The sequence below is a fragment of the Melanostigma gelatinosum genome (assembly GCF_949748355.1).
Source record: "Melanostigma gelatinosum genome assembly, chromosome: 23".
Taxonomy (NCBI): Eukaryota; Metazoa; Chordata; class Actinopteri; order Perciformes; family Zoarcidae; genus Melanostigma; species Melanostigma gelatinosum.
In genome coordinates this window covers 1,642,206-1,664,865 of record NC_136656.1, presented here as the reverse complement: position 1 = coordinate 1,664,865, position 22,660 = coordinate 1,642,206, and the positions used below count along the sequence as shown (strand labels likewise).

Here is a 22,660-nt window from a genome sequence, read left to right as displayed (position 1 = left end):
CACAATGGTGAGTTCCCTCAGGGCTCAGGTAGAGCACACACACACAGTTTTAGACACCTGTGTGTGTATCCAGACATCTTAATGTTGCATTGCATTCGATTATGCAGACGTTCATGTTATTTTGTCCACCTCTACTAGGTTATTCTAGTGCAATAATTTAAATAAATCTAGTGCAGAAATGACATTGTATTGCAATAATTCAATTCATTCTCTTGCAATAATTATATATATTTCCGTGCAATAATTACTCTCATTAGTGCAAAATGATTCGAATGAGTCTCTTTAATTCGTTGTATTCTGAACAATCTGAATAAAGATTTCTATCTTTTATTCATAGTTTGTAAACCTCGTTTATTTCTTCTTTTCTGTCTTTTAACAAAGTTTCATTGTGAGCCGTGTTGCTTTGAAACACGTTTAATGAAAAACAGAGGCTAACGGTAGTCAGGAGGCTAACGGTAGTCTGGAGGCTAACGGTAGTCTGGAGGCTAACGGTAGTCTGGAGGCTAACGGTAGTCAGGAGGCTAACGGTAGTCTGGAGGCTAACGGTAGTCAGGAGGCTAACGGTAGTCTGGAGGCTAACGGTAGTCAGGAGGCTAACGGTAGTCTGGAGGCTAACGGTAGTCTGGAGGCTAACGGTAGTCTGGAGGCTAACGGTAGTCAGGAGGCTAACGGTAGTCTGGAGGCTAACGGTAGTCTGGAGGCTAACGGTAGTCAGGAGGCTAACGGTAGTCCGGAGGCTAACGGTAGTCCGGAGGCTAACGGTAGTCCGGAGGCTAACGGTAGTCCGGAGGCTAACGGTAGTCCGGAGGCTAACGGTAGTCCGGAGGCTAACGGTAGTCTGGAGGCACAAACTGTCTAAAGTAAACAAATCATCCAGAAAAACATGAAAACAAACTTTAGAAAACGCAGTTTTCTCCTCAGAAGTCCTTCTGGCCTTGAACTCCTCACAACCAGAAAAACGTCTTTAAATGTGTTTATATTCAATTCATCAATTTTTCAAAATAAAAGCTGCATTTAACAAAAACCTTGATGAGATATGTCCAGGTTTTTTTGGTGTAATTTTCTCTTCTCCGGAGCACAGAGGAGGTCCTGGTTCAGTCCGGTCCGGATCACCTGATGGTCCGGTACATCATGAAGTCCACCGTGGTGCATCGTGGGAACTTGCCGATGGAGCTCTCCTCTACGGGCGTGTACACTTTGATCTGCCTCATGTGAGTGTCTCTGCCGTTCTGGTGATTTGCCAGAACCGCGATCTGGATCATGAAGGTGCTGATCGGCTCGTTCGTCCGCTAAAAAAAACATAAAACACAAACAATCAGATAAATATCTTTCAGCCACTACTTCCTGTCACAAAAACACAGATTTAATCTGGATCTTTGTTTATTCTACGTTCAGTTCAGATTAGAAACCTTTTTTATACTTTGAGTATGAAAAAGTTCTCAAAAGTTAAATGTCGTCTAAACTAACTAACTTTAAAAACAGGACATAAATAAAATAAATAAAATAAATAAAATAAATAAAATAAATAAAATAAATAAAATAAATAAAATAAATAAAATAAATAAAATAAATAAAATAAATAAAATAAATAAAATAAATAAAATAAATAAAATAAATAAAATAAATAAAATAAATAAAATAAATAAAATAAATAAAATAAATAAAATAAATAAAATAAATAAAATAAATAAAATAAATAAAATAAATAAAATAAATAAAATAAATAAAATAAATAAAATAAATAAAATTAATTAACTAAATTAAATAAATAAACAATTATAAGTAAATTGAATTTTAGAACAATAATTCAAGGGAAATTAAATTAAAAGCAAGCGTCAAAATTCAGCATCAGCTTCATATATAAATGAATGTAAATTAAACATTTTATTCAGAACATTTTTACAAATGTTTTAGGTTTCTAAGAAATAATCTAAATATCTGCAAATAATTATTACAGAATGTAAATTTACTTAAAGTTGTTTCGTACCTGATTCATCAGAGAAATGTGAATCCAACCGCTGGGCTCCACCATCTCCAACTGCTGCAGGGGGGGGGGGGGGGGGAAGGAGGAGGGGATGACTAAGTCTGTAAACAGCAATAATAATAAACATGAATAATACATATTATTAATAATAAGTTACTCTGATCTCCTGCAGGTTGTGGAAGTTGTTCCCGACTCTCACTGAGATCTTACTCGGCGTGTAGCTCTCATCTGATTTATAATCTGCATAAATACACAACATCTTCACCGTGGTCCTCCTCCTGAGGAGCAACGCAGACGAGAGGATCAACACAGAGAACACAGCTCATCTCCATAATGTCCCAGCATGCCCATAATGTCCATGATGTCCATGATGCCCATAATGTCCCAGCATGCCGAGCGATACCTGAACTGGATGTTGACGAGGTGAGGCTGTGACCCGTCTGACTGCCAGTACGTCTCCAGGTTGTCGTCTCTCAGCTGATCCACTCCGAACCCTGAACAGAGTGAAACATAAATACATTATCTATGAATCGTAAAGAGTTCAGACCAACACATAACTCCGGACGCGTCTGTGAGCTGACCTGGTTTACAGGAGGACAGGGACCACACCGCCTGGGACCCGATCTCCCGGACCGTCCCGGTCCGCTCCAGCTGCTTCGGGTCGGCGCCGGGTGGAGTCTTACTCGGGGTGGCCATCTTTCACCTTTAACCTTTAACCGGGGAGATGAGGCCAAAACACAAGTTCACTGTTTAGTTCATTTGATATTATTACTGCAGGATTAATAAAGTAACTACCTGTCTGTCTGTCTGTCTGTCTGTCTTCAAGCAGACACACTCAGGTGTTTTCTCTGAAGTGACTCTTTACATTTCCAGCATGTTGACGTTTACCTGCATATTAAAATATTAGAAACAATGACATCATCAAAGTTAACAGATTGTGAGGATCAACACATCTTTAAGGGACATGAATGACACGCGTGTATCAAATTATTTAACGTTATTTACATTAGCAGGCGATGTAATCGCGGGTATTTGAAGACAGGAAGCTCAGTGAATATAAACAATATATTAATTTAACTGATTTTATAAGCAGAATAATTCGTCGCTATTTTCTGGAACGTGTTCTAAGTCAATATGTGAGAAGACGTTATATTTTAACGGAGTTTGTTGTGGATCTCTGGCTAACTGTTAGCAACTCGTGTCTCTTATTCCTCCACTAAAGCAAGTACAACTAAAGCTTATGACATAAATATTAGCACAACTTACAACAAGTGTCTCCGAGCTGTTGTGTTAAAGCATCACATGTTAGTCTAAAGGTGGATAAAGTACACAACGTTTAAATCCGCTTTGTTTTCTGCTGCATTCACTTCGAAAGCTCCCACTTTTGGTGGCTCCGTCCGGGTCGCTTTTAACTGACGTCATCGGTCGCGTTCTGACCGCGCCACTCCCGTAATCTTTTTTTCCCAGCCGGCGTCCAGGAGAGAACACGTTGCTTGTGGAAGTTTAACTCAACTGTTCGTGTCTGCGCGTTGTTTCCCGGGTTTCTTTACTCGGACCGGTCAACGGGAGCAGAAGAGCGGTGAGTTCCTGACGTATCGACCCGGGTGTTGTGCCTTTATTATCGGGGGTTTTGTCGCCATTTAAACGGGCAGCTGTCAGAGTGCGGGGCCTCCATTGCTAACGTCGTAGCTAAGCTAACAGCTAGCTTGTTAGCTTCGTTAATGTTCGTACTTGAACGGGGCGTTACCGCTTCTAGTTTACACATTTGAACCGCTAATTAACACACCTGCGTGTACAGGTGTGTTATAGATGATTGGTCGATTTAAAGTGTGGTTGTTAAACACACAGCTGTTTCCAGCAGAAGGGCCCCACAAGAACAGATCAGTTTCTCCAGATTAGGCTCAATGATTACACAAGTAGACGTTGTAATGATCTTAAACATGAATAAACTCGTGCACGGTCACGATGCGATGTGTTTATTTTAATAGTTGTGATCGGGTTATGAATGAGTGACGTATCCGCAGGTTATTTAAGGACAAACCACACGTTGGTGCTCGCGACCGCCCGTTAAGAGAATAATCTCATTTATGGGAAGCTTATGCACGCGCTACTGAATACGTAAAGGGTTGTAAGTCACGTGCTCGGCTTGTACGTTCATGTGTGCGAGGCGATGAATACAAAAGGCCAGACTTTAAAATGGAGTCTGGTGTGACTCGCCCTCCTGAAACACGTCACCCACGAACAGCATGAAGGATGAACAGCATCACATGGAGGTGGACCAGGATCAGGTGGGACCTGGTTCAGGGCCCTGGTGGTGGATCTGTGGCAGCCCCATTGTTGAAGGCGCTGCAGGTTTTGTTCAGAGTTCAATGTGTTGCTGATCGTGCAGCCTGAACACGAGCCTCTATGTTGAGATTGTCTGCTGGCTTTGGTACCTGAATATCACGCTTACCTGTTACAAACAGGTACATGTGTCTGTGTTTACTGGTAGAACATGCTGGAAGCATTCTCACCATCAATCACCTCTTCTGTCTCCTCCTTCAGCTCCACAGGTGCGAGCGTCCGTCATGGCGGATAAAAACACCAGGATCGCCATCGTCAACCACGACAAATGCAAACCGAAGAAATGTCGTCAGGAGTGCAAGAAGAGCTGCCCGGTGGTCCGCATGGGTGAGTGGTCCTCCAGCTGGTCTGCTTATTCAGACAGACTCATGTTTCCTGAAGTAGACTCAGAGTGTGTGTGTGTGTGTGTGTGTGCGCGCGCAGGTAAGCTGTGTATCGAGGTGACTCCGCAGAGTAAGATCGCCTGGATCTCAGAGTCTCTGTGTATAGGCTGCGGCATCTGCATCAAGGTAACGACACCGAGGTCTCATTTCAGACTTTATTATGTAACGAAGATGTGATTGTCGCTCGTTAATCGAGTGGTTCAAGCTGTAATCGGAGGATTCATCACCTCAATAGGTTTGTGTGAACTCTTTCTTCTGTCGTTGTAGAAATGTCCGTTCGGAGCTTTGTCGATCGTCAACCTGCCGAGCAACCTGGAGAAGGAAACCACACACAGATACTGCGCCAACTCCTTCAAACTGCACCGGTACGCCGCTTTAACTCCTCCCCAACGATCATGTCACGCTTACTTGTTTAGTGTTTTAATGTGGATGATGTTGAACGCAGACGATCATTTATGTGCTTCATCCAGATCGCCTGTTTACGTTGTTTCTCTTTAACTTATCCATCAGTGTTAACGAGTACTTTTACTTTTGTTTCAGTAGTATTTCAAATGCAGGACTCGTACTTGTTAAAGAAGTAAAAGATCTGAGTACAGAGTCTGAAGCTCACTGAGACCTTAATGCTGCTGTGGTTTGATATAAAGCGTGTGTGTGTGTGTGCGCAGACTGCCGATCCCGCGGCCCGGTGAGGTTCTGGGTCTGGTCGGGACCAACGGTATCGGCAAGTCCACGGCCCTGAAGATCCTGGCTGGGAAACAGAAGCCCAACCTGGGCCGGTTCGATGTGAGTGTGTGTGTGAGTGTGTGTGTGTGTGTGTGTGTGTGTGTTGGAGGAGCTGCTGTTCTCTTCTGACCGACCACCAACGGAAACATGCGTCGGTTCAAAGACTCCGGACTCCATGTTTGTGATCAGAACACGTTGTGTTCTCCTGTGACGGTTAAAGACGGAGCTGTAATGTCTTCATCTGCACTCTGATGCTACGTGACAACAGATCACAGAAGTAAACAGAAGAACGTAGTTGTAACAACTATAGTTATAATTATACAGAAGCTTATTTAACCTTTTAAATGTTCTTATTGGATTATGACATAAAAAATGTGGTATTAATAATTATATATATTTATATTGCATGTTTTATATGATATATATATATATATATATATATATATATATATATATATATATATATATATATCATATATATATATATATATATATATATGGTTTTATTTATAATATTTATAGTTAATAGTGAGTGTGAGTGAGTCATTTATAGTCTGTTACAAAATAAATAAAATAACTCTTAAAAAATATAACCGAAACAAACTAAATAATGAATGACAGAAAGTCATGTCCCGCCCCCCTCTGCCTCTGATTGGCTCGTGCTCGTACTCTTCATTGGTTCTGTTGGTCGGGTTAGAGTCAGACTCTGGTTCGCATTGTTAATAAGCGGTGCTTGTGCTCCAGAACCCTCCGGACTGGCAGGAGATCTTGACCTACTTCAGAGGCTCTGAGCTGCAGAACTACTTCACCAAAATCCTGGAGGACGACCTGCGGGCCATCGTGAAGCCTCAGTACGTGGACCAGATCCCAAAGACCGTCAAGGTAAACCAGTACACCGCGTGGTACTTCTACTGCACCGCGACTCAGAGGACAGTACTTGGTACTGCTCTACATGTACTCCTATGTATCAGCTGATCCATGAAGAATTGACTCTTTCTAAAACCTGAGAATTAGTTCTTCTTCTGCTGATCTTGTTCTCGTTCTGATGGAAGGTTTTGTTTTATAATTAATTCATTAATTCCTGTTGTAGGGGTCAGTCGGGTCCATCCTGACCAGGAAGGACGACACAGAAACACAGACCATCGTCTGTAAACAGCTAGGTAACACACACACACACACACACACACACACACACACACACACACACACACACACACACACACACACACACACACACACACACACACACACACCTTCCAATAGATAAACAGCACAAGACAACATGTGACAGTAAATCAATAAAGAACATGTAACAACAAGAATAATCAATAAAATGAACAGGAAACATAAATTAAACACTGATGAGGTCGGACCCCTCTCTGTAACTTAAATACTACATATACACAATTATTTCATTTATACACAGCTTCTTTCCTTTATTGTAATTTTAAATTGAATATTTGATATCAAAACAATTCAAATCATGAATCATCGTCCATTCATTTAAATATGTAACAAAGTAATGGAACATGATGTGTTCCTCTTTAATATTGTAACAATGTGACCAGCAGGATCGTTAACGTATTAATCCTTCTGTGTTGTGATTGGTTTTTCCGCGTTGTTGCCGGGCAGATCTGACTCACCTGCGAGATAGGAACGTGGAGGATCTGTCGGGAGGAGAGCTGCAGCGGTTCGCCTGCGCCGTCGTCTGCATCCAGAGAGCCGACATGTGAGCAGACGGCCGCTCGTACGTTTCTACCGTAACTTTAACTCCAACGCTCGGACCGACGTTTCCTTTCTGCTTCAGTTTCATGTTCGATGAGCCGTCGAGTTACCTGGACGTGAAGCAGAGGCTGAAGGCCGCCATGACCATCCGCTCGCTCATCACACCGGACAGGTAACGAGACACTCCAAGTGCTCCATGAGGAGGCGTTGGTGCACGAGGCGTTGGTGCACGAGGCGTTGGTGCACGAGGCGTTGGTGCACGAGGCGTTTGTGCACGCGGCGTTTGTGCACGCGGGAGGTTATTGTACTTTACTTATAGACTCAACCGTTCATACAAGTAGTGATGGAACTTTGTTGCTGCTTTTCTTTTGAATAAAGTTAATAATAATGTATTAGTACGATGGTTAGTATTCGTAATAATGGTACTCGTGTTTAGGTTTGGACTAAGCTGATGATCCTGTGTGTGTGTGTGTGTCTCAGGTACATCATCGTGGTGGAACATGACCTCAGTGTGTTGGACTACCTCTCTGACTTCATCTGTTGTCTCTACGGAGTCCCGAGCGCCTACGGAGTCGTTACCATGCCCTTCAGTGTTAGAGAGGGTAACACAACTACACACAGCACACACTAACGACACACTGCAGGTGCTTCAGGGTGGAAATATTGTTCCCACACACATATTTATATGCATGGATTTATGTGTACATTTATGTATATTTATGTGTGTTGGAAGGATATTCAAATATTTTGATATTGATTATAATTGTACCTGACACACCGTTTTTATGTGATTATTACTAATGATCAATAACTGAAAAGTGTTGGACTTAACAGCCAGAACCCGTCTGATTGTACTGACGTGGTTCTCAGGATGAATCCAATGTCTCAACGCTCCCCTCGGTTCCTTCAGGTATCAACATCTTCCTGGACGGTTACGTTCCCACGGAGAACCTCCGGTTCCGCGAGACCTCGCTGGTCTTCAAGGTGGCCGAGACGGCCAACGACGAGGAGGTGAAGAGGCTCCGGCACTACCAGGTCTGTTTCCTCCTCGTGTTCATCGTTAATAGAAACACCGACTTCTGTGGAACTCCTCTCATGTTCGCTCCTTTCGTTCTTCAAGTACCCAGAGATGACGAAGACGATGGGCGACTTCAGCCTGGACATCAAAGCAGGAGAGTTCACAGACTCTGAGATCATGGTGATGCTGGGAGAGAACGGTAAGTCACCCAATGTCACTAAAAACTACAGACCTGTAGTCCTTATCTCTATGGAAACCGTTAACAACGAAGCAATTTATCCTCTATTTCTGTTTAACATCATCCAGAGGAGCTCCGTGGATTATTGTTGGGCTTCATCCTCTTCATGTTTCATTCTGGACCGAAGCGATGAAATCATTTCTTTGTGTTGAATGTTTGTGTGTCTGCAGGCACGGGGAAGACGACTTTCATCAGGATGCTGGCTGGAGGACTCAAACCTGACGGGGGAGGTGAGTGTCTCTCTCTCACTCACCTGTTGTCTCTCTCTCTCACTCACCTGTTGTCTCTCTCTCGCTCTGACCTGTTGTCTCTCTCTCTCTCACCTGTTGTCTCTCTCTCGCTCTGACCTGTTGTCTCTCTCGCTCACTCACCTGTTGTCTCTCTCTCTCGCTCACCTGTTGTCTCTCTCTCTCGCTCACCTGTTGTCTCTCTCTCTCGCTCTGACCTGTTGTCTCTCTCTCTCGCTCACCTGTTGTCTCTCTCGCTCACTCACCTGTTGTCTCTCTCTCTCGCTCTGACCTGTTGTCTCTCTCTCTCGCTCACCTGTTGTCTCTCTCTCTCGCTCACCTGTTGTCTCTCTCTCTCGCTCACCTGTTGTCTCTCTCTCTCGCTCTGACCTGTTGTCTCTCTCTCTCGCTCACCTGTTGTCTCTCTCTCTCGCTCACCTGTTGTCTCTCTCTCTCGCTCTGACCTGTTGTCTCTCTCTCTCGCTCACCTGTTGTCTCTCTCTCGCTCACCTGTTGTCTCTCTCTCACTCACCTGTTGTCTCTCTCTCACTCACCTGTTGTCTCTCTCTCTCACTCACCTGTTGTCTCTCTCTCACTCACCTGTTGTCTCTCTCTCTCGCTCACCTGTTGTCTCTCTCTCTCGCTCACCTGTTGTCTCTCTCTCTCTCGCTCACCTGTTGTCTCTCTCTCTCTCGCTCACCTGTTGTCTCTCTCTCTCTCTCTTGCTCACCTGTTGTCTCTCTCTCACTCACCTGTTGTCTCTCTCTCACTCACCTGTTGTCTCTCTCTCACTCACCTGTTGTCTCTCTCTCTCGCTCACCTGTTGTCTCTCTCTCTCGCTCACCTGTTGTCTCTCTCTCTCTCGCTCACCTGTTGTCTCTCTCTCTCGCTCTGACCTGTTGTCTCTCTCTCGCTCTGACCTGTTGTCTCTCTCTCTCGCTCACCTGTTGTCTCTCTCTCTCGCTCACCTGTTGTCTCTCTCTCTCGCTCTGACCTGTTGTCTCTCTCTCTCGCTCACCTGTTGTCTCTCTCTCTCGCTCTGACCTGTTGTCTCTCTCTCTCGCTCACCTGTTGTCTCTCTCTCTCACTCACCTGTTGTCTCTCTCTCACTCACCTGTTGTCTCTCTCTCACTCACCTGTTGTCTCTCTCTCTCACTCACCTGTTGTCTCTCTCTCTCACTCACCTGTTGTCTCTCTCTCTCGCTCACCTGTTGTCTCTCTCTCTCGCTCTGACCTGTTGTCTCTCTCGCTCTGACCTGTTGTCTCTCTCTCTCACTCACCTGTTGTCTCTCTCTCTCGCTCACCTGTTGTCTCTCTCTCTCTCGCTCACCTGTTGTCTCTCTCTCTCGCTCACCTGTTGTCTCTCTCTCTCGCTCACCTGTTGTCTCTCTCTCTCTCGCTCTGACCTGTTGTCTCTCTCGCTCTGACCTGTTGTCTCTCTCTCTCACTCACCTGTTGTCTCTCTCTCTCGCTCTGACCTGTTGTCTCTCTCTCTCGCTCTGACCTGTTGTCTCTCTCTCTCACTCACCTGTTGTCTCTCTCTCTCACTCACCTGTTGTCTCTCTCTCTCGCTCTGACCTGTTGTCTCTCTCTCTCGCTCTGACCTGTTGTCTCTCTCTCTCACTCTGACCTGTTGTGTCTCTCTCTCGCTCTGACCTGTTGTCTCTCTCTCTCGCTCTGACCTGTTGTCTCTCTCTCGCTCTGACCTGTTGTCTCTCTCTCGCTCTGACCTGTTGTCTCTCTCTCGCTCTGACCTGTTGTCTCTCTCTCTCTCTCACTCACCTGTTGTCTCTCTCTCACTCACCTGTTGTCTCTCTCTCACTCACCTGTTGTCTCTCTCTCTCTCGCTCACCTGTTGTCTCTCTCTCTCTCGCTCACCTGTTGTCTCTCTCTCTCTCGCTCACCTGTTGTCTCTCTCTCTCTCGCTCACCTGTTGTCCCTCTCTCTCTCTCACTCACCTGTTGTCTCTCTCTCGCTCTGACCTGTTGTCTCTCTCTCGCTCTGACCTGTTGTCTCTCTCTCTCGCTCACCTGTTGTCTCTCTCTCTCGCTCTGACCTGTTGTCTCTCTCTCTCGCTCTGACCTGTTGTCTCTCTCTCGCTCTGACCTGTTGTCTCTCTCTCGCTCTGACCTGTTGTCTCTCTCTCGCTCTGACCTGTTGTCTCTCTCTCTCTCTCACTCACCTGTTGTCTCTCTCTCACTCACCTGTTGTCTCTCTCTCACTCACCTGTTGTCTCTCTCTCTCTCGCTCACCTGTTGTCTCTCTCTCTCTCACTCACCTGTTGTCTCTCTCTCTCTCGCTCACCTGTTGTCCCTCTCTCTCTCTCACTCACCTGTTGTCTCTCTCTCTCGCTCTGACCTGTTGTCTCTCTCTCGCTCTGACCTGTTGTCTCTCTCTCTCGCTCACCTGTTGTCTCTCTCTCGCTCTGACCTGTTGTCTCTCTCTCACTCACCTGTTGTCTCTCTCTCACTCACCTGTTGTCTCTCTCTCGCTCACCTGTTGTCTCTCTCTCTCGCTCACCTGTTGTCTCTCTCTCGCTCACCTGTTGTCTCTCTCTCGCTCTGACCTGTTGTCTCTCTCTCGCTCACCTGTTGTCTCTCTCTCGCTCACCTGTTGTCTCTCTCTCGCTCACCTGTTGTCTCTCTCTCGCTCACCTGTTGTCTCTCTCTCACTCACCTGTTGTCTCTCTCTCGCTCACCTGTTGTCTCTCTCTCTCGCTCTGACCTGTTGTCTCTCTCTCGCTCTGACCTGTTGTCTCTCTCTCTCGCTCACCTGTTGTCTCTCTCTCACTCACCTGTTGTCTCTCTCTCACTCACCTGTTGTCTCTCTCTCTCGCTCTGACCTGTTGTCTCTCTCTCGCTCTGACCTGTTGTCTCTCTCTCTCGCTCACCTGTTGTCTCTCTCTCACTCACCTGTTGTCTCTCTCTCACTCACCTGTTGTCTCTCTCTCTCGCTCTGACCTGTTGTCTCTCTCTCGCTCTGACCTGTTGTCTCTCTCTCTCGCTCTGACCTGTTGTCTCACTCTCGCTCTGACCTGTTGTCTCACTCTCGCTCTGACCTGTTGTCTCTCTCTCTCGCTCACCTGTTGTCTCTCTCTCTCTCGCTCACCTGTTGTCCCTCTCTCTCTCTCACTCACCTGTTGTCTCTCTCTCGCTCTGACCTGTTGTCTCTCTCTCGCTCTGACCTGTTGTCTCTCTCTCTCGCTCACCTGTTGTCTCTCTCTCTCGCTCTGACCTGTTGTCTCTCTCTCTCGCTCTGACCTGTTGTCTCTCTCTCGCTCTGACCTGTTGTCTCTCTCTCGCTCTGACCTGTTGTCTCTCTCTCGCTCTGACCTGTTGTCTCTCTCTCTCTCTCACTCACCTGTTGTCTCTCTCTCACTCACCTGTTGTCTCTCTCTCGCTCACCTGTTGTCTCTCTCTCTCTCGCTCACCTGTTGTCTCTCTCTCTCTCTCACTCACCTGTTGTCTCTCTCTCTCTCGCTCACCTGTTGTCCCTCTCTCTCTCTCACTCACCTGTTGTCTCTCTCTCTCGCTCTGACCTGTTGTCTCTCTCTCGCTCTGACCTGTTGTCTCTCTCTCTCGCTCACCTGTTGTCTCTCTCTCGCTCTGACCTGTTGTCTCTCTCTCACTCACCTGTTGTCTCTCTCTCACTCACCTGTTGTCTCTCTCTCGCTCACCTGTTGTCTCTCTCTCTCGCTCACCTGTTGTCTCTCTCTCGCTCACCTGTTGTCTCTCTCTCGCTCTGACCTGTTGTCTCTCTCTCGCTCACCTGTTGTCTCTCTCTCGCTCACCTGTTGTCTCTCTCTCACTCACCTGTTGTCTCTCTCTCGCTCACCTGTTGTCTCTCTCTCTCGCTCTGACCTGTTGTCTCTCTCTCGCTCTGACCTGTTGTCTCTCTCTCTCGCTCACCTGTTGTCTCTCTCTCACTCACCTGTTGTCTCTCTCTCACTCACCTGTTGTCTCTCTCTCTCGCTCTGACCTGTTGTCTCTCTCTCGCTCTGACCTGTTGTCTCTCTCTCTCGCTCACCTGTTGTCTCTCTCTCACTCACCTGTTGTCTCTCTCTCACTCACCTGTTGTCTCTCTCTCTCGCTCTGACCTGTTGTCTCTCTCTCGCTCTGACCTGTTGTCTCTCTCTCTCGCTCTGACCTGTTGTCTCACTCTCGCTCTGACCTGTTGTCTCACTCTCGCTCTGACCTGTTGTCTCTCTCTCACTCACCTGTTGTCTCTCTCTCGCTCACCTGTTGTCTCTCTCTCGCTCTGACCTGTTGTCTCTCTCTCTCGCTCTGACCTGTTGTCTCTCTCTCGCTCTGACCTGTTGTCTCACTCTCGCTCTGACCTGTTGTCTCACTCTCGCTCTGACCTGTTGTCTCTCTCTCTCGCTCTGACCTGTTGTCTCTCTCTCTCGCTCTGACCTGTTGTCTCTCTCTCTCGCTCTGACCTGTTGTCTCTCTCTCTCGCTCTGACCTGTTGTCTCACTCTCGCTCACCTGTTGTCTCTCGCTCTGACCTGTTGTCTCTCTCTCGCTCACCTGTTGTCTCTCTCTCGCTCTGACCTGTTGTCTCTCTCTCGCTCTGACCTGTTGTCTCTCTCTCTCGCTCTGACCTGTTGTCTCTCTCTCTCGCTCTGACCTGTTGTCTCTCTCTCGCTCACCTGTTGTCTCTCTCTCTCTCACCTGTTGTCTCTCTTGCAGGTGACATTCCCCTCCTGAGCGTCAGCTACAAGCCTCAGACCATCAGCCCAAAGTTCAGGGTCTGTTGACTCTCCTCCTCACTGATAAAACAAGCAGAGCGTTGTTTATTCTCTCTGTACTTAAAGGATAATAATAATGTGACTACAGGTTCCTCCTGATCTAAATATAAGAACGAAGAGACCTTGTGTTTCATACATAAAGGGTTAAATATCTTGTTTTTATCTTCATTCATTGATTCGCTGGTGTTTAAAGTGTGTTCTGCGTTCAGGGCAGCGTCAGAGCGCTGCTGCACGAGAAGATCAGAGACGCGTACACTCACCCTCAGTTCATCACCGACGTCATGAAGCCCATGCAGATAGAGAGCATCATCGACCAGGATGTGAGGCTCACACACTCACTCTGTTGTCACAGCGCTGTCTGCAGACACGCCTTTAATGAGCGAATTGTTTAATTGAAGCCAGAAAATGTCTCTTAGCCCAGCCGACTGACTAACACCCCCCCCCCCCCCCCCCCCCCCCCCAGGTCCAGAACCTGTCTGGTGGAGAGCTGCAGAGAGTCGCTCTCACTCTGTGTTTAGGGAAACCAGCTGATGTTTATCTGATCGACGAGCCCTCGGCCTACCTGGACTCTGAGCAGAGATTGATGGCCGCCAGAGTCATCAAGAGGTCTCAAACACTTTATATTTCTTCTTCTTCTCTGTTCTCTCTTCCTCCCTCATCTTATACTATGACTGCGTATCATCTCTCTTCATTCCTTTCCCGCCTCTCGCTCTGTGTGCAGGTACATCCTCCACGCCAAGAAGACGGCGTTCGTGGTGGAGCACGACTTCATCATGGCGACCTACCTGGCCGACAGAGTCATCGTGTTCGACGGTATTCCCTCCAAGACGACCGCAGCGAACACGTAAGACTGAACGGCAGCCCTCTGATGTTCTAACAACTCATTACGATGAATTCATCTCATTCTGGCCGCTCTGCATCAGTCCTCAGGGTCTGTTGGCGGGGATGAACAGATTCCTGGCGCTGTTGGAAATCACATTCAGAAGAGACCCGAACAACTTCAGACCACGCATCAACAAGTGCCACTCCATCAAGGTACAAATACACACATAGTACACGTTAAGATGTATCACTTAAGAGAGGTTTATTGTTTGAGCTCATGAATTAATAAAAAGTCAGCCGTTAAATGTGCGTCCATTGAAGAGACTGTCCTCTCTGTCTCCAGGACACGGAGCAGAAGAAGAGCGGAAACTACTTCTTCCTGGACGACTAAGACAAAGTACAGCCGTGACATCGACCCAGCAAGTACAAGGCGGATCCGTTTAACACAATATATATCTCATCATCGTACAAATCTCAAGATAAGAACCCGCCAGCCTGCATTCAACAGCCCAAAACAATGTTGTAAAACGTTTTAATGAATCAAAGTGCTTTGCATCATGTGTCGGGGAGCCTGAACCTGCGTTCACAAGGCAGCGACGTTGTGGAACATTCAGCAGCATATTTTATCACTCGTACATTTACAACAAATGACAATAAACTGATGCTACCTGATCCAACAACAGCTTCTGTCATGTTTACAGTACCTCACATGTCTTGTATATGACTTTTTCTGACACACTGTTTATTGTTGTAAGTTCAGTCTTCATTTGATGCACGGCGTCATAAACAAATGTCCGAGTCATGACTGACATCAAACAATATTGTCTGCTGTTCCTATCTCCAGCTTTCTGTTTAGTTTTTCTGTACGGTACGTCAAATACACTGACGGGCAGCTGGGTTTAAAGAGATCAAAGGTAGGCTGTACCAGCGATTCCTCAACTGCTGCAGCAAACTGAGCTCTTCATATGATATTGTTATAACAGGTAAAATGTGAAGAGTTGTCTTTAGTCTATGTATAAAAAGTCAAAAACAGTCATAGTATAGCATGTCATGAAAAGTCAAAAACAGTCATAGTATAGCATGTCGAAAAAAAGTTTAAAAAAAAGTCATAGTATAGCATGTCGAAAAAAAGTCATAGTATAGCATGTCGAAAAAAGTTTAAAAAAAAGTCATAGCATGTCGAAAAAAAGTCATAGCATGTCGAAAAAAGTTTTAAAAAAAGTCATAGTATAGCATGTCGAAAAAAGTTTTTAAAAGTCATAGTATAGCATGTCATAAAAAGTCAAAAACAGTCATAGTATAGCATGTCATAAAAAGTCAAAAACAGTCATAGTATAGCATGTCATAAAAAGTCAAAAACAGTCATAGTATAGCATGTCGAAAAAAGTCATAGTATAGCATGTCGAAAAAAGTCATAGCATGTCGAAAAAAGTTTAAAAAAAGTCATAGTATAGCATGTCGAAAAAAGTAAAAAAAAAAGTCATAGTATAGCATGTCGAAAAAAGTCATAGTATAGCATGTCGAAAAAAGTTTTTAAAAGTCATAGTATAGCATGTCGAAAAAAGTTTTTAAAAGTCATAGTATAGCATGTCGAAAAAAGTTTTTAAAAGTCATAGTATAGCATGTCGAAAAAAGTCATAAAAAGTCATAGTATAGCATGTCGAAAAAAGTTTTAAAAAAGTCATAGTATAGCATGTCGAAAAAAGTTTTTAAAAAAGTCATAGTATAGCATGTCGAAAAAAGTTTAAAAAAGTCATAGTATAGCATGTCGAAAAAAGTTTTTAAAAAAGTCATAGTATAGCATGTCGAAAAAAGTTAAAAAAAGTCATAGTATAGCATGTCGAAAAAAGTCATAGTATAGCATGTCGAAAAAAGTCATAGTATAGCATGTCGAAAAAAGTTAAAAAAAGTCATAGTATAGCATGTCGAAAAAAGTTTAAAAAAAGTCAGTATAGCATGTCGAAAAAAGTCATAGTATAGCATGTCGAAAAAAGTTTAAAAAAGTCATAGTATAGCATGTCGAAAAAAGTCATAGTATAGCATGTCGAAAAAAGTTTTTAAAAAAGTCATAGTATAGCATGTCGAAAAAAGTCATAGTATAGCATGTCGAAAAAAGTTTTTAAAAAAGTCATAGTATAGCATGTCGAAAAAAGTCATAGTATAGCATGTCGAAAAAAGTTTTTAAAAAAGTCATAGTATAGCATGTCGAAAAAAGTCATAGTATAGCATGTCGAAAAAAGTCATAGTATAGCATGTCGAAAAAGTTTTAAAAAAGTCATAGTATAGCATGTCGAAAAAAGTCAAAAACAGTCATAGTATAGCATGTCTGAAAAAGTCAAAAATAGTCATAGTATAGCATGTCATGAAAAGTCAAAAACAGTCATAGTATAGCATGTCGAAAAAAGTCTAAAAAAAGTCATAGTATAGCATGTCATGAAAAGTCAAAAACAGTCATAGTATAGCATGTCATGAAAAGTCAAAAACAGTCATAGTATAGCATGTGGAAAAAGTCAAAAACAGTCATCGTATAGCATGTCGAAAAAAGTTAAAAAAAAGTCATAGTATAGCATGTCGAAAAAAGTTAAAAAAGTCATAGTATAGCATGTCGAAAAAAGTTTAAAAAAGTCATAGTATAGCATGTCGAAAAAAGTTTTAAAAAAAGTCATAGTATAGCATGTCGAAAAAAGTTTAAAAAAGTCATAGTATAGCATGTCGAAAAAAGTTTTTAAAAAAGTCATAGTATAGCATGTCGAAAAAAGTCATAGTATAGCATGTCGAAAAAAGTTAAAAAAAGTCATAGTATAGCATGTCGAAAAAAGTCAAAAACAGTCATAGTATAGCATGTCGAAAAAAGTCAAAAACAGTCGTAGTATAGCATGTCGAAAAAAGTCAAAAACAGTCATAGTATAGCATGTCATAAAAAGTCAAAAACAGTCATAGTATAGCATGTCGGAAAAAGTCAAAAACAGTCATAGTATAGCATGTCTGAAAAAGTCAAAAACAGTCATAGTATAGCACGTCTAAAAAGTCAAAAACAGTCATAGTATAGCATGTCTGAAAAAGTCAAAAACAGTCATAGTATAGCATGTCTGAAAAAGTCAAAAAAAGTCATAGTATAGCATGCCGAAAAAAGTCAAAAACAGTCATAGTATAGCATGTCATAAAAAGTCAAAAACAGTCATAGTATAGCATGTCATAAAAAGTCAAAAACAGTCATAGTATAGCATGTCATAAAAAGTCAAAAACAGTCATAGTATAGCATGTCTGAAAAAGTCAAAAACAGTCATAGTATAGCATGTCGAAATAACTCAAAAACAGTCATAGTATAGCATGTCTGAAAAAGTCAAAAACAGTCATAGTATAGCATGTCGGAAAAAGTCAAAAACAGTCATAGTATAGCATGTCTGAAAAAGTCAAAAACAGTCATAGTATAGCATGTCGGAAAAAGTCAAAAACAGTCATAGTATAGCATGTCTGAAAAAGTCAAAAACAGTCATAGTATAGCATGTCGAAAAAAGTCAAAAACAGTCATAGTATAGCATGTCGAAAAAAGTTAAAAAAGTCATAGTATAGCATGTCGAAAAAAGTCAAAAAACAGTCATAGTATAGCATGTCGAAAAAAAGTCATAGTATAGCATGTCGAAAAAAGTCATAGTATAGCATGTCGAAAAAAGTCATAGTATAGCATGTCTGAAAAGTCAAAAACAGTCATAGTATAGCATGTCTGAAAAAGTCAAAAACAGTCATAGTATAGCATGTCATAAAAAGTCAAAAACAGTCATAGTATAGCATGTCGGAAAAAGTCAAAAACAGTCATAGTATAGCATGTCTAAAAAGTCAAAAACAGTCATAGTATAGCATGTCGGAAAAAGTCAAAAACAGTCATAGTATAGCATGTCTGAAAAAGTCAAAAACAGTCATAGTATAGCATGTCTAAAAAGTCAAAAACAGTCATAGTATAGCATGTCGAAAAAAGTTTAAAAAAAAGTCATAGTATAGCATGTCGAAAAAAAGTCATAGTATAGCATGTCGAAAAAAGTCATAGTATAGCATGTCGAAAAAAGTCATAGTATAGCATGTCGAAAAAAGTTTAAAAAAAAGTCATAGTATAGCATGTCGAAAAAAAGTCATAGTATAGCATGTCGAAAAAAGTTTTTAAAAAAGTCATAGTATAGCATGTCGAAAAAAGTCAAAAAACAGTCATAGTATATAGCATGTCTGAAAAAGTCAAAAACAGTCATAGTATAGCATGTCTGAAAAAGTCAAAAACAGTCATAGTATAGCATGTCTAAAAAGTCAAAAACAGTCATAGTATAGCATGTCGGAAAAAGTCAAAAACAGTCATAGTATAGCATGTCGAAAAAGTCAAAAACAGTCATAGTATAGCATGTCTAAAAAGTCAAAAACAGTCATAGTATAGCATGTCGAAAAAAGTCAAAAACAGTCATAGTATAGCATGTCGAAAAAAGTTTTTAAAAAAGTCATAGTATAGCATGTCGAAAAAAGTCATAGTATAGCATGTCGAAAAAAGTCATAGTATAGCATGTCGAAAAAAGTCTAAAAAGTCAGTAGAACATGTCGAAATAAGTCATCGTATAACATGTCGAAATAAGTCATCGTATAACATGTCGAAATAAGTCATCGTATAACATGTCGAAAATAGTAATGTCGAAAAAAGTCTAAGTATAACATGTCGGAAAGTCATAGTATAACATGGCGAAAAAAATCATCGTATAACATGGCGAAAAAGGTCATAGAATAGCGTGTCGAAGTCCAAAAAGTCAGTATAAAATGTCGATAAAAATCTAAAAAAGTCATAGTATAGCATGTCGAAAAAAAGTCATAGTATAGCATGTCGAAAAAAGTCATAGTATAGCATGTCGAAAAAAAGTCATAGTATAGCATGTCGAAAAAAGTCATAGTATAGCATGTCGAAAAAAGTCATAGTATAGCATGTCGAAAAAAAGTCATAGTATAGCAAGTCAAAAACAGTCATAGTATAGCATGTCATAAAAAGTCAAAAACAGTCATAGTATAGCATGTCTGAAAAAGTCAAAAACAGTCATAGTATAGCATGTCTGAAAAAGTCAAAAACAGTCATAGTATAGCACGTCTGAAAAAGTCAAAAACAGTCATAGTATAGCATGTCGGAAAAAGTCAAAAACAGTCATAGTATAGCACGTCTAAAAAGTCAAAAACAGTCATAGTATAGCATGTCGGAAAAAGTCAAAAACAGTCATAGTATAGCATGTCTGAAAAAGTCAAAAACAGTCATAGTATAGCATGTCGGAAAAAGTCAAAAACAGTCATAGTATAGCACGTCTAAAAAGTCAAAAACAGTCATAGTATAGCATGTCTGAAAAAGTCAAAAACAGTCATAGTATAGCATGTCGGAAAAAGTCAAAAAAAGTCATAGTATAGCATGTCGAAAAAAGTCAAAAACAGTCATAGTATAGCATGTCGAAAAAAGTCAAAAACAGTCATAGTATAGCATGTCGAAAAAAGTCATAGTATAGCATGTCGAAAAAAGTCAAAAAAAGTCATAGTATAGCATGTCGAAAAAAGTCATAGTATAGCATGTCGAAAAAAGTCAAAAACAGTCATAGTATAGCATGTCTGAAAAAGTCAAAAACAGTCATAGTATAGCATGTCGAAAAAAGTCAAAAACAGTCATAGTATAGCATGTCTGAAAAAGTCAAAAACAGTCATAGTATAGCATGTCTGAAAAAGTCAAAAAAAGTCATAGTATAGCATGTCTGAAAAAGTCAAAAACAGTCATAGTATAGCATGTCGGAAAAAGTCAAAAACAGTCATAGTATAGCACGTCTAAAAAGTCAAAAACAGTCATAGTATAGCATGTCTGAAAAAGTCAAAAACAGTCATAGTATAGCATGTCGGAAAAAGTCAAAAAAAGTCATAGTATAGCATGTCGAAAAAAGTCATAGTATAGCATGTCGAAAAAAGTCATAGTATAGCATGTCGAAAAAAGTCAAAAAAAAGTCATAGTATAGCATGTCGAAAAAAGTCATAGTATAGCATGTCGAAAAAAGTCAAAAAAAGTCATAGTATAGCATGTCGAAAAAAGTCAAAAACAGTCATAGTATAGCATGTCGAAAAAAGTTTTAAAAAAAGTCATAGTATAGCATGTCGAAAAAAGTCAAAAACAGTCATAGTATAGCATGTCGAAAAAAGTCATAGTATAGCATGTCGAAAAAAGTCATAGTATAGCATGTCGAAAAAAGTCATAGTATAGCATGTCGAAAAAAGTCATAGTATAGCATGTCGAAAAAAGTCAAAAACAGTCATAGTATAGCATGTCGAAAAAAGTCATAGTATAGCATGTCGAAAAAAGTCAAAAACAGTCATAGTATAGCATGTCGAAAAAAGTCATAGTATAGCATGTCGAAAAAAGTCATAGTATAACATGTCATAAAAAGTCAAAAACAGTCATAGTATAGCATGTCATAAAAAGTCAAAAACAGTCATAGTATAGCATGTCGAAAAAAGTCATAGTATAGCATGTCGAAAAAAGTCATAGTATAACATGTCGAACAAAGTCTAAAAAGTCAGTAGAACATGTCGAAATAAGTCATCGTATAACATGTCGAAATAAGTCATCGTATAACATGTCGAAAAAAGTCATCGTATAACATGTCGAAAATAGTAATGTCGAAAAAAGTCTAAGTATAACATGTCGGAAAGTCATAGTATAACATGGCGAAAAAAATCATCGTATAACATGTCGAAAAAGGTCATAGAATAGCGTGTCGAAGTCCAAAAAGTCAGTATAACATGTCGATAAAAATCTAAAAAAGTCATAGTATAGCATGTAGAAAAAAAGTCATAGTATAGCATGTCGAAAAAAGTCATAGTATAGCATGTCGAAAAAAAGTCATAGTATAGCATGTCGAAAAAAGTCATAGTATAGCATGTCGAAAAAAGTCATAGTATAGCATGTCGAAAAAAGTAAAAAAAAAGTCATAGTATAGCATGTCGAAAAAAGTCAAAAACAGTCATAGTATAGCATGTCTGAAAAAGTCAAAAACAGTCATAGTATAGCATGTCTGAAAAAGTCAAAAACAGTCATAGTATAGCATGTCGGAAAAAGTCAAAAACAGTCATAGTATAGCACGTCTAAAAAGTCAAAAACAGTCATAGTATAGCATGTCTGAAAAAGTCAAAAACAGTCATAGTATAGCATGTCATAAAAAGTCAAAAACAGTCATAGTATAGCATGTCGGAAAAAGTCAAAAACAGTCATAGTATAGCACGTCTAAAAAGTCAAAAACAGTCATAGTATAGCATGTCGGAAAAAGTCAAAAACAGTCATAGTATAGCACGTCTAAAAAGTCAAAAACAGTCATAGTATAGCATGTCGGAAAAAGTCAAAAACAGTCATAGTATAGCATGTCGGAAAAAGTCAAAAAAAGTCATAGTATAGCATGTCGAAAAAAGTCATAGTATAGCATGTCGAAAAAAGTCATAGTATAGCATGTCGAAAAATTCAAAAACAGTCATAGTATAACATGTCGAACAAAGTCAAAAACAGTCATAGTATAGCATGTCATAAAAAGTCAAAAACAGTCATAGTATAGCATGTCGAAAAAAGTCAAAAACAGTCATCGTATAGCATGTCGAAAAATTCAAAAACAGTCATAGTATAACATGTCGAACAAAGTCTAAAAAGTCAGTAGAACATGTCGAAATAAGTCATAGTATAACATGTCGATAAAAATCTAAAAAAGTCATCGTATAACATGTCGAAAAAAGTCATCGTATAACATGTCGAAAAAAGTCATCGTATAACATGTCGAAAATAGTAATGTCGAAAAAAGTCTAAGTATAACATGTCGGAAAGTCATAGTATAACATGGCGAAAAGAATCATCGTATAACATGTCGAAAAAGGTCATAGAATAGCGTGTCGAAGTCCAAAAAGTCAGTATAACATGTCGATAAAAATCTAAAAAAGTCATAGTATAGCATGTAGAAAAAAAGTCATAGTATAGCATGTCGAAAAAAGTCATAGTATAGCATGTCGAAAAAAAGTCATAGTATAGCATGTCGAAAAAAGTCATAGTATAGCATGTCGAAAAAAGTCATAGTATAGCATGTCGAAAAAAAGTCATAGTATAGCAAGTCGAAAAAAGTCATAGTATAGCATGTCGAAAAAAAGTCATAGTATAGCATGTCGAAAAAAGTCAAAAACAGTCATAGTATAGCATGTCATAAAAAGTCAAAAACAGTCATAGTATAGCATGTCGAAAAAAAGTCATAGTATAGCATGTCGAAAAAAGTCATAGTATAGCATGTCGAAAAAAAGTCATAGTATAGCATGTCGAAAAAAGTCAAAAACAGTCATAGTATAGCATGTCATAAAAAGTCAAAAACAGTCATAGTATAGCATGTCTGAAAAAGTCAAAAACAGTCATAGTATAGCATGTCTGAA

At 41.1% G+C, this 22,660-nt stretch overlaps 2 protein-coding genes across 4 annotated transcripts; one reads left to right on the top strand and one right to left on the bottom strand.

The window, feature by feature from the left end:
- Positions 1-266: 266 nt before the first annotated feature.
- Positions 267-3,391, bottom strand: anapc10 (anaphase promoting complex subunit 10). Of its 3 annotated transcripts, none has more exons than XM_079295119.1 (7): positions 3,251-3,391; positions 2,777-2,872; positions 2,566-2,687; positions 2,388-2,478; positions 2,142-2,262; positions 1,988-2,041; positions 267-1,289 (listed from the first exon to the last, which is right to left on the bottom strand). In XM_079295119.1, the coding sequence occupies exons 3-7, from the start codon at positions 2,678-2,680 to the stop codon at positions 1,110-1,112; spliced, it is 561 nt and encodes a 186-aa protein (XP_079151245.1). In that variant the 5' UTR covers positions 2,681-2,687; positions 2,777-2,872; positions 3,251-3,391; the 3' UTR covers positions 267-1,109. The 3 variants fall into 3 exon arrangements, with proteins under 3 accessions (XP_079151245.1, XP_079151244.1, XP_079151246.1); XM_079295118.1 differs by having other exon boundaries at positions 2,566-2,694; positions 2,780-2,872; XM_079295120.1 differs by lacking the exon at positions 2,777-2,872 and having other exon boundaries at positions 2,566-2,694; positions 3,251-3,381.
- Positions 3,392-3,421: 30 nt separating this feature from the next.
- Positions 3,422-14,981, top strand: abce1 (ATP-binding cassette, sub-family E (OABP), member 1). The gene is made up of 19 exons (XM_079295117.1): positions 3,422-3,563; positions 4,529-4,654; positions 4,751-4,836; positions 4,978-5,075; positions 5,376-5,493; positions 6,178-6,315; positions 6,524-6,593; positions 7,066-7,162; positions 7,241-7,330; positions 7,639-7,760; positions 8,069-8,193; positions 8,279-8,375; positions 8,585-8,644; positions 13,332-13,390; positions 13,600-13,710; positions 13,854-13,996; positions 14,112-14,234; positions 14,314-14,425; positions 14,556-14,981. Exons 2-19 carry the CDS (start codon positions 4,552-4,554, stop codon positions 14,601-14,603), a joined length of 1,800 nt encoding a protein of 599 aa, XP_079151243.1. The 5' UTR covers positions 3,422-3,563; positions 4,529-4,551; the 3' UTR covers positions 14,604-14,981.
- Positions 14,982-22,660: the final 7,679 nt, after the last annotated feature.

Bases quoted from the DNA above. Each gene is read 5' to 3' on its own strand.
- abce1 (XM_079295117.1), top strand. From the start codon at position 4,552: ATGGCGGATAAAAACACCAGGATCGCCATCGTCAACCACGACAAATGC. The intron at 13,391-13,599 runs GTCTGTTGACTC...TTCTGCGTTCAG, and splicing joins CCATCAGCCCAAAGTTCAGG to GGCAGCGTCAGAGCGCTGCT. The intron at 14,426-14,555 runs GTACAAATACAC...CTCTGTCTCCAG, and splicing joins ACAAGTGCCACTCCATCAAG to GACACGGAGCAGAAGAAGAG.
- anapc10 (XM_079295119.1), bottom strand. From the start codon at position 2,680: ATGGCCACCCCGAGTAAGACTCCACCCGGCGCCGACCCGAAGCAGCTG. The intron at 2,263-2,387 runs GTATCGCTCGGC...GTTGCTCCTCAG, and splicing joins CTCGTCAACATCCAGTTCAG to GAGGAGGACCACGGTGAAGA. The intron at 1,290-1,987 runs GTACGAAACAAC...TGTTTTTTTTAG, and splicing joins ACATTTCTCTGATGAATCAG to CGGACGAACGAGCCGATCAG.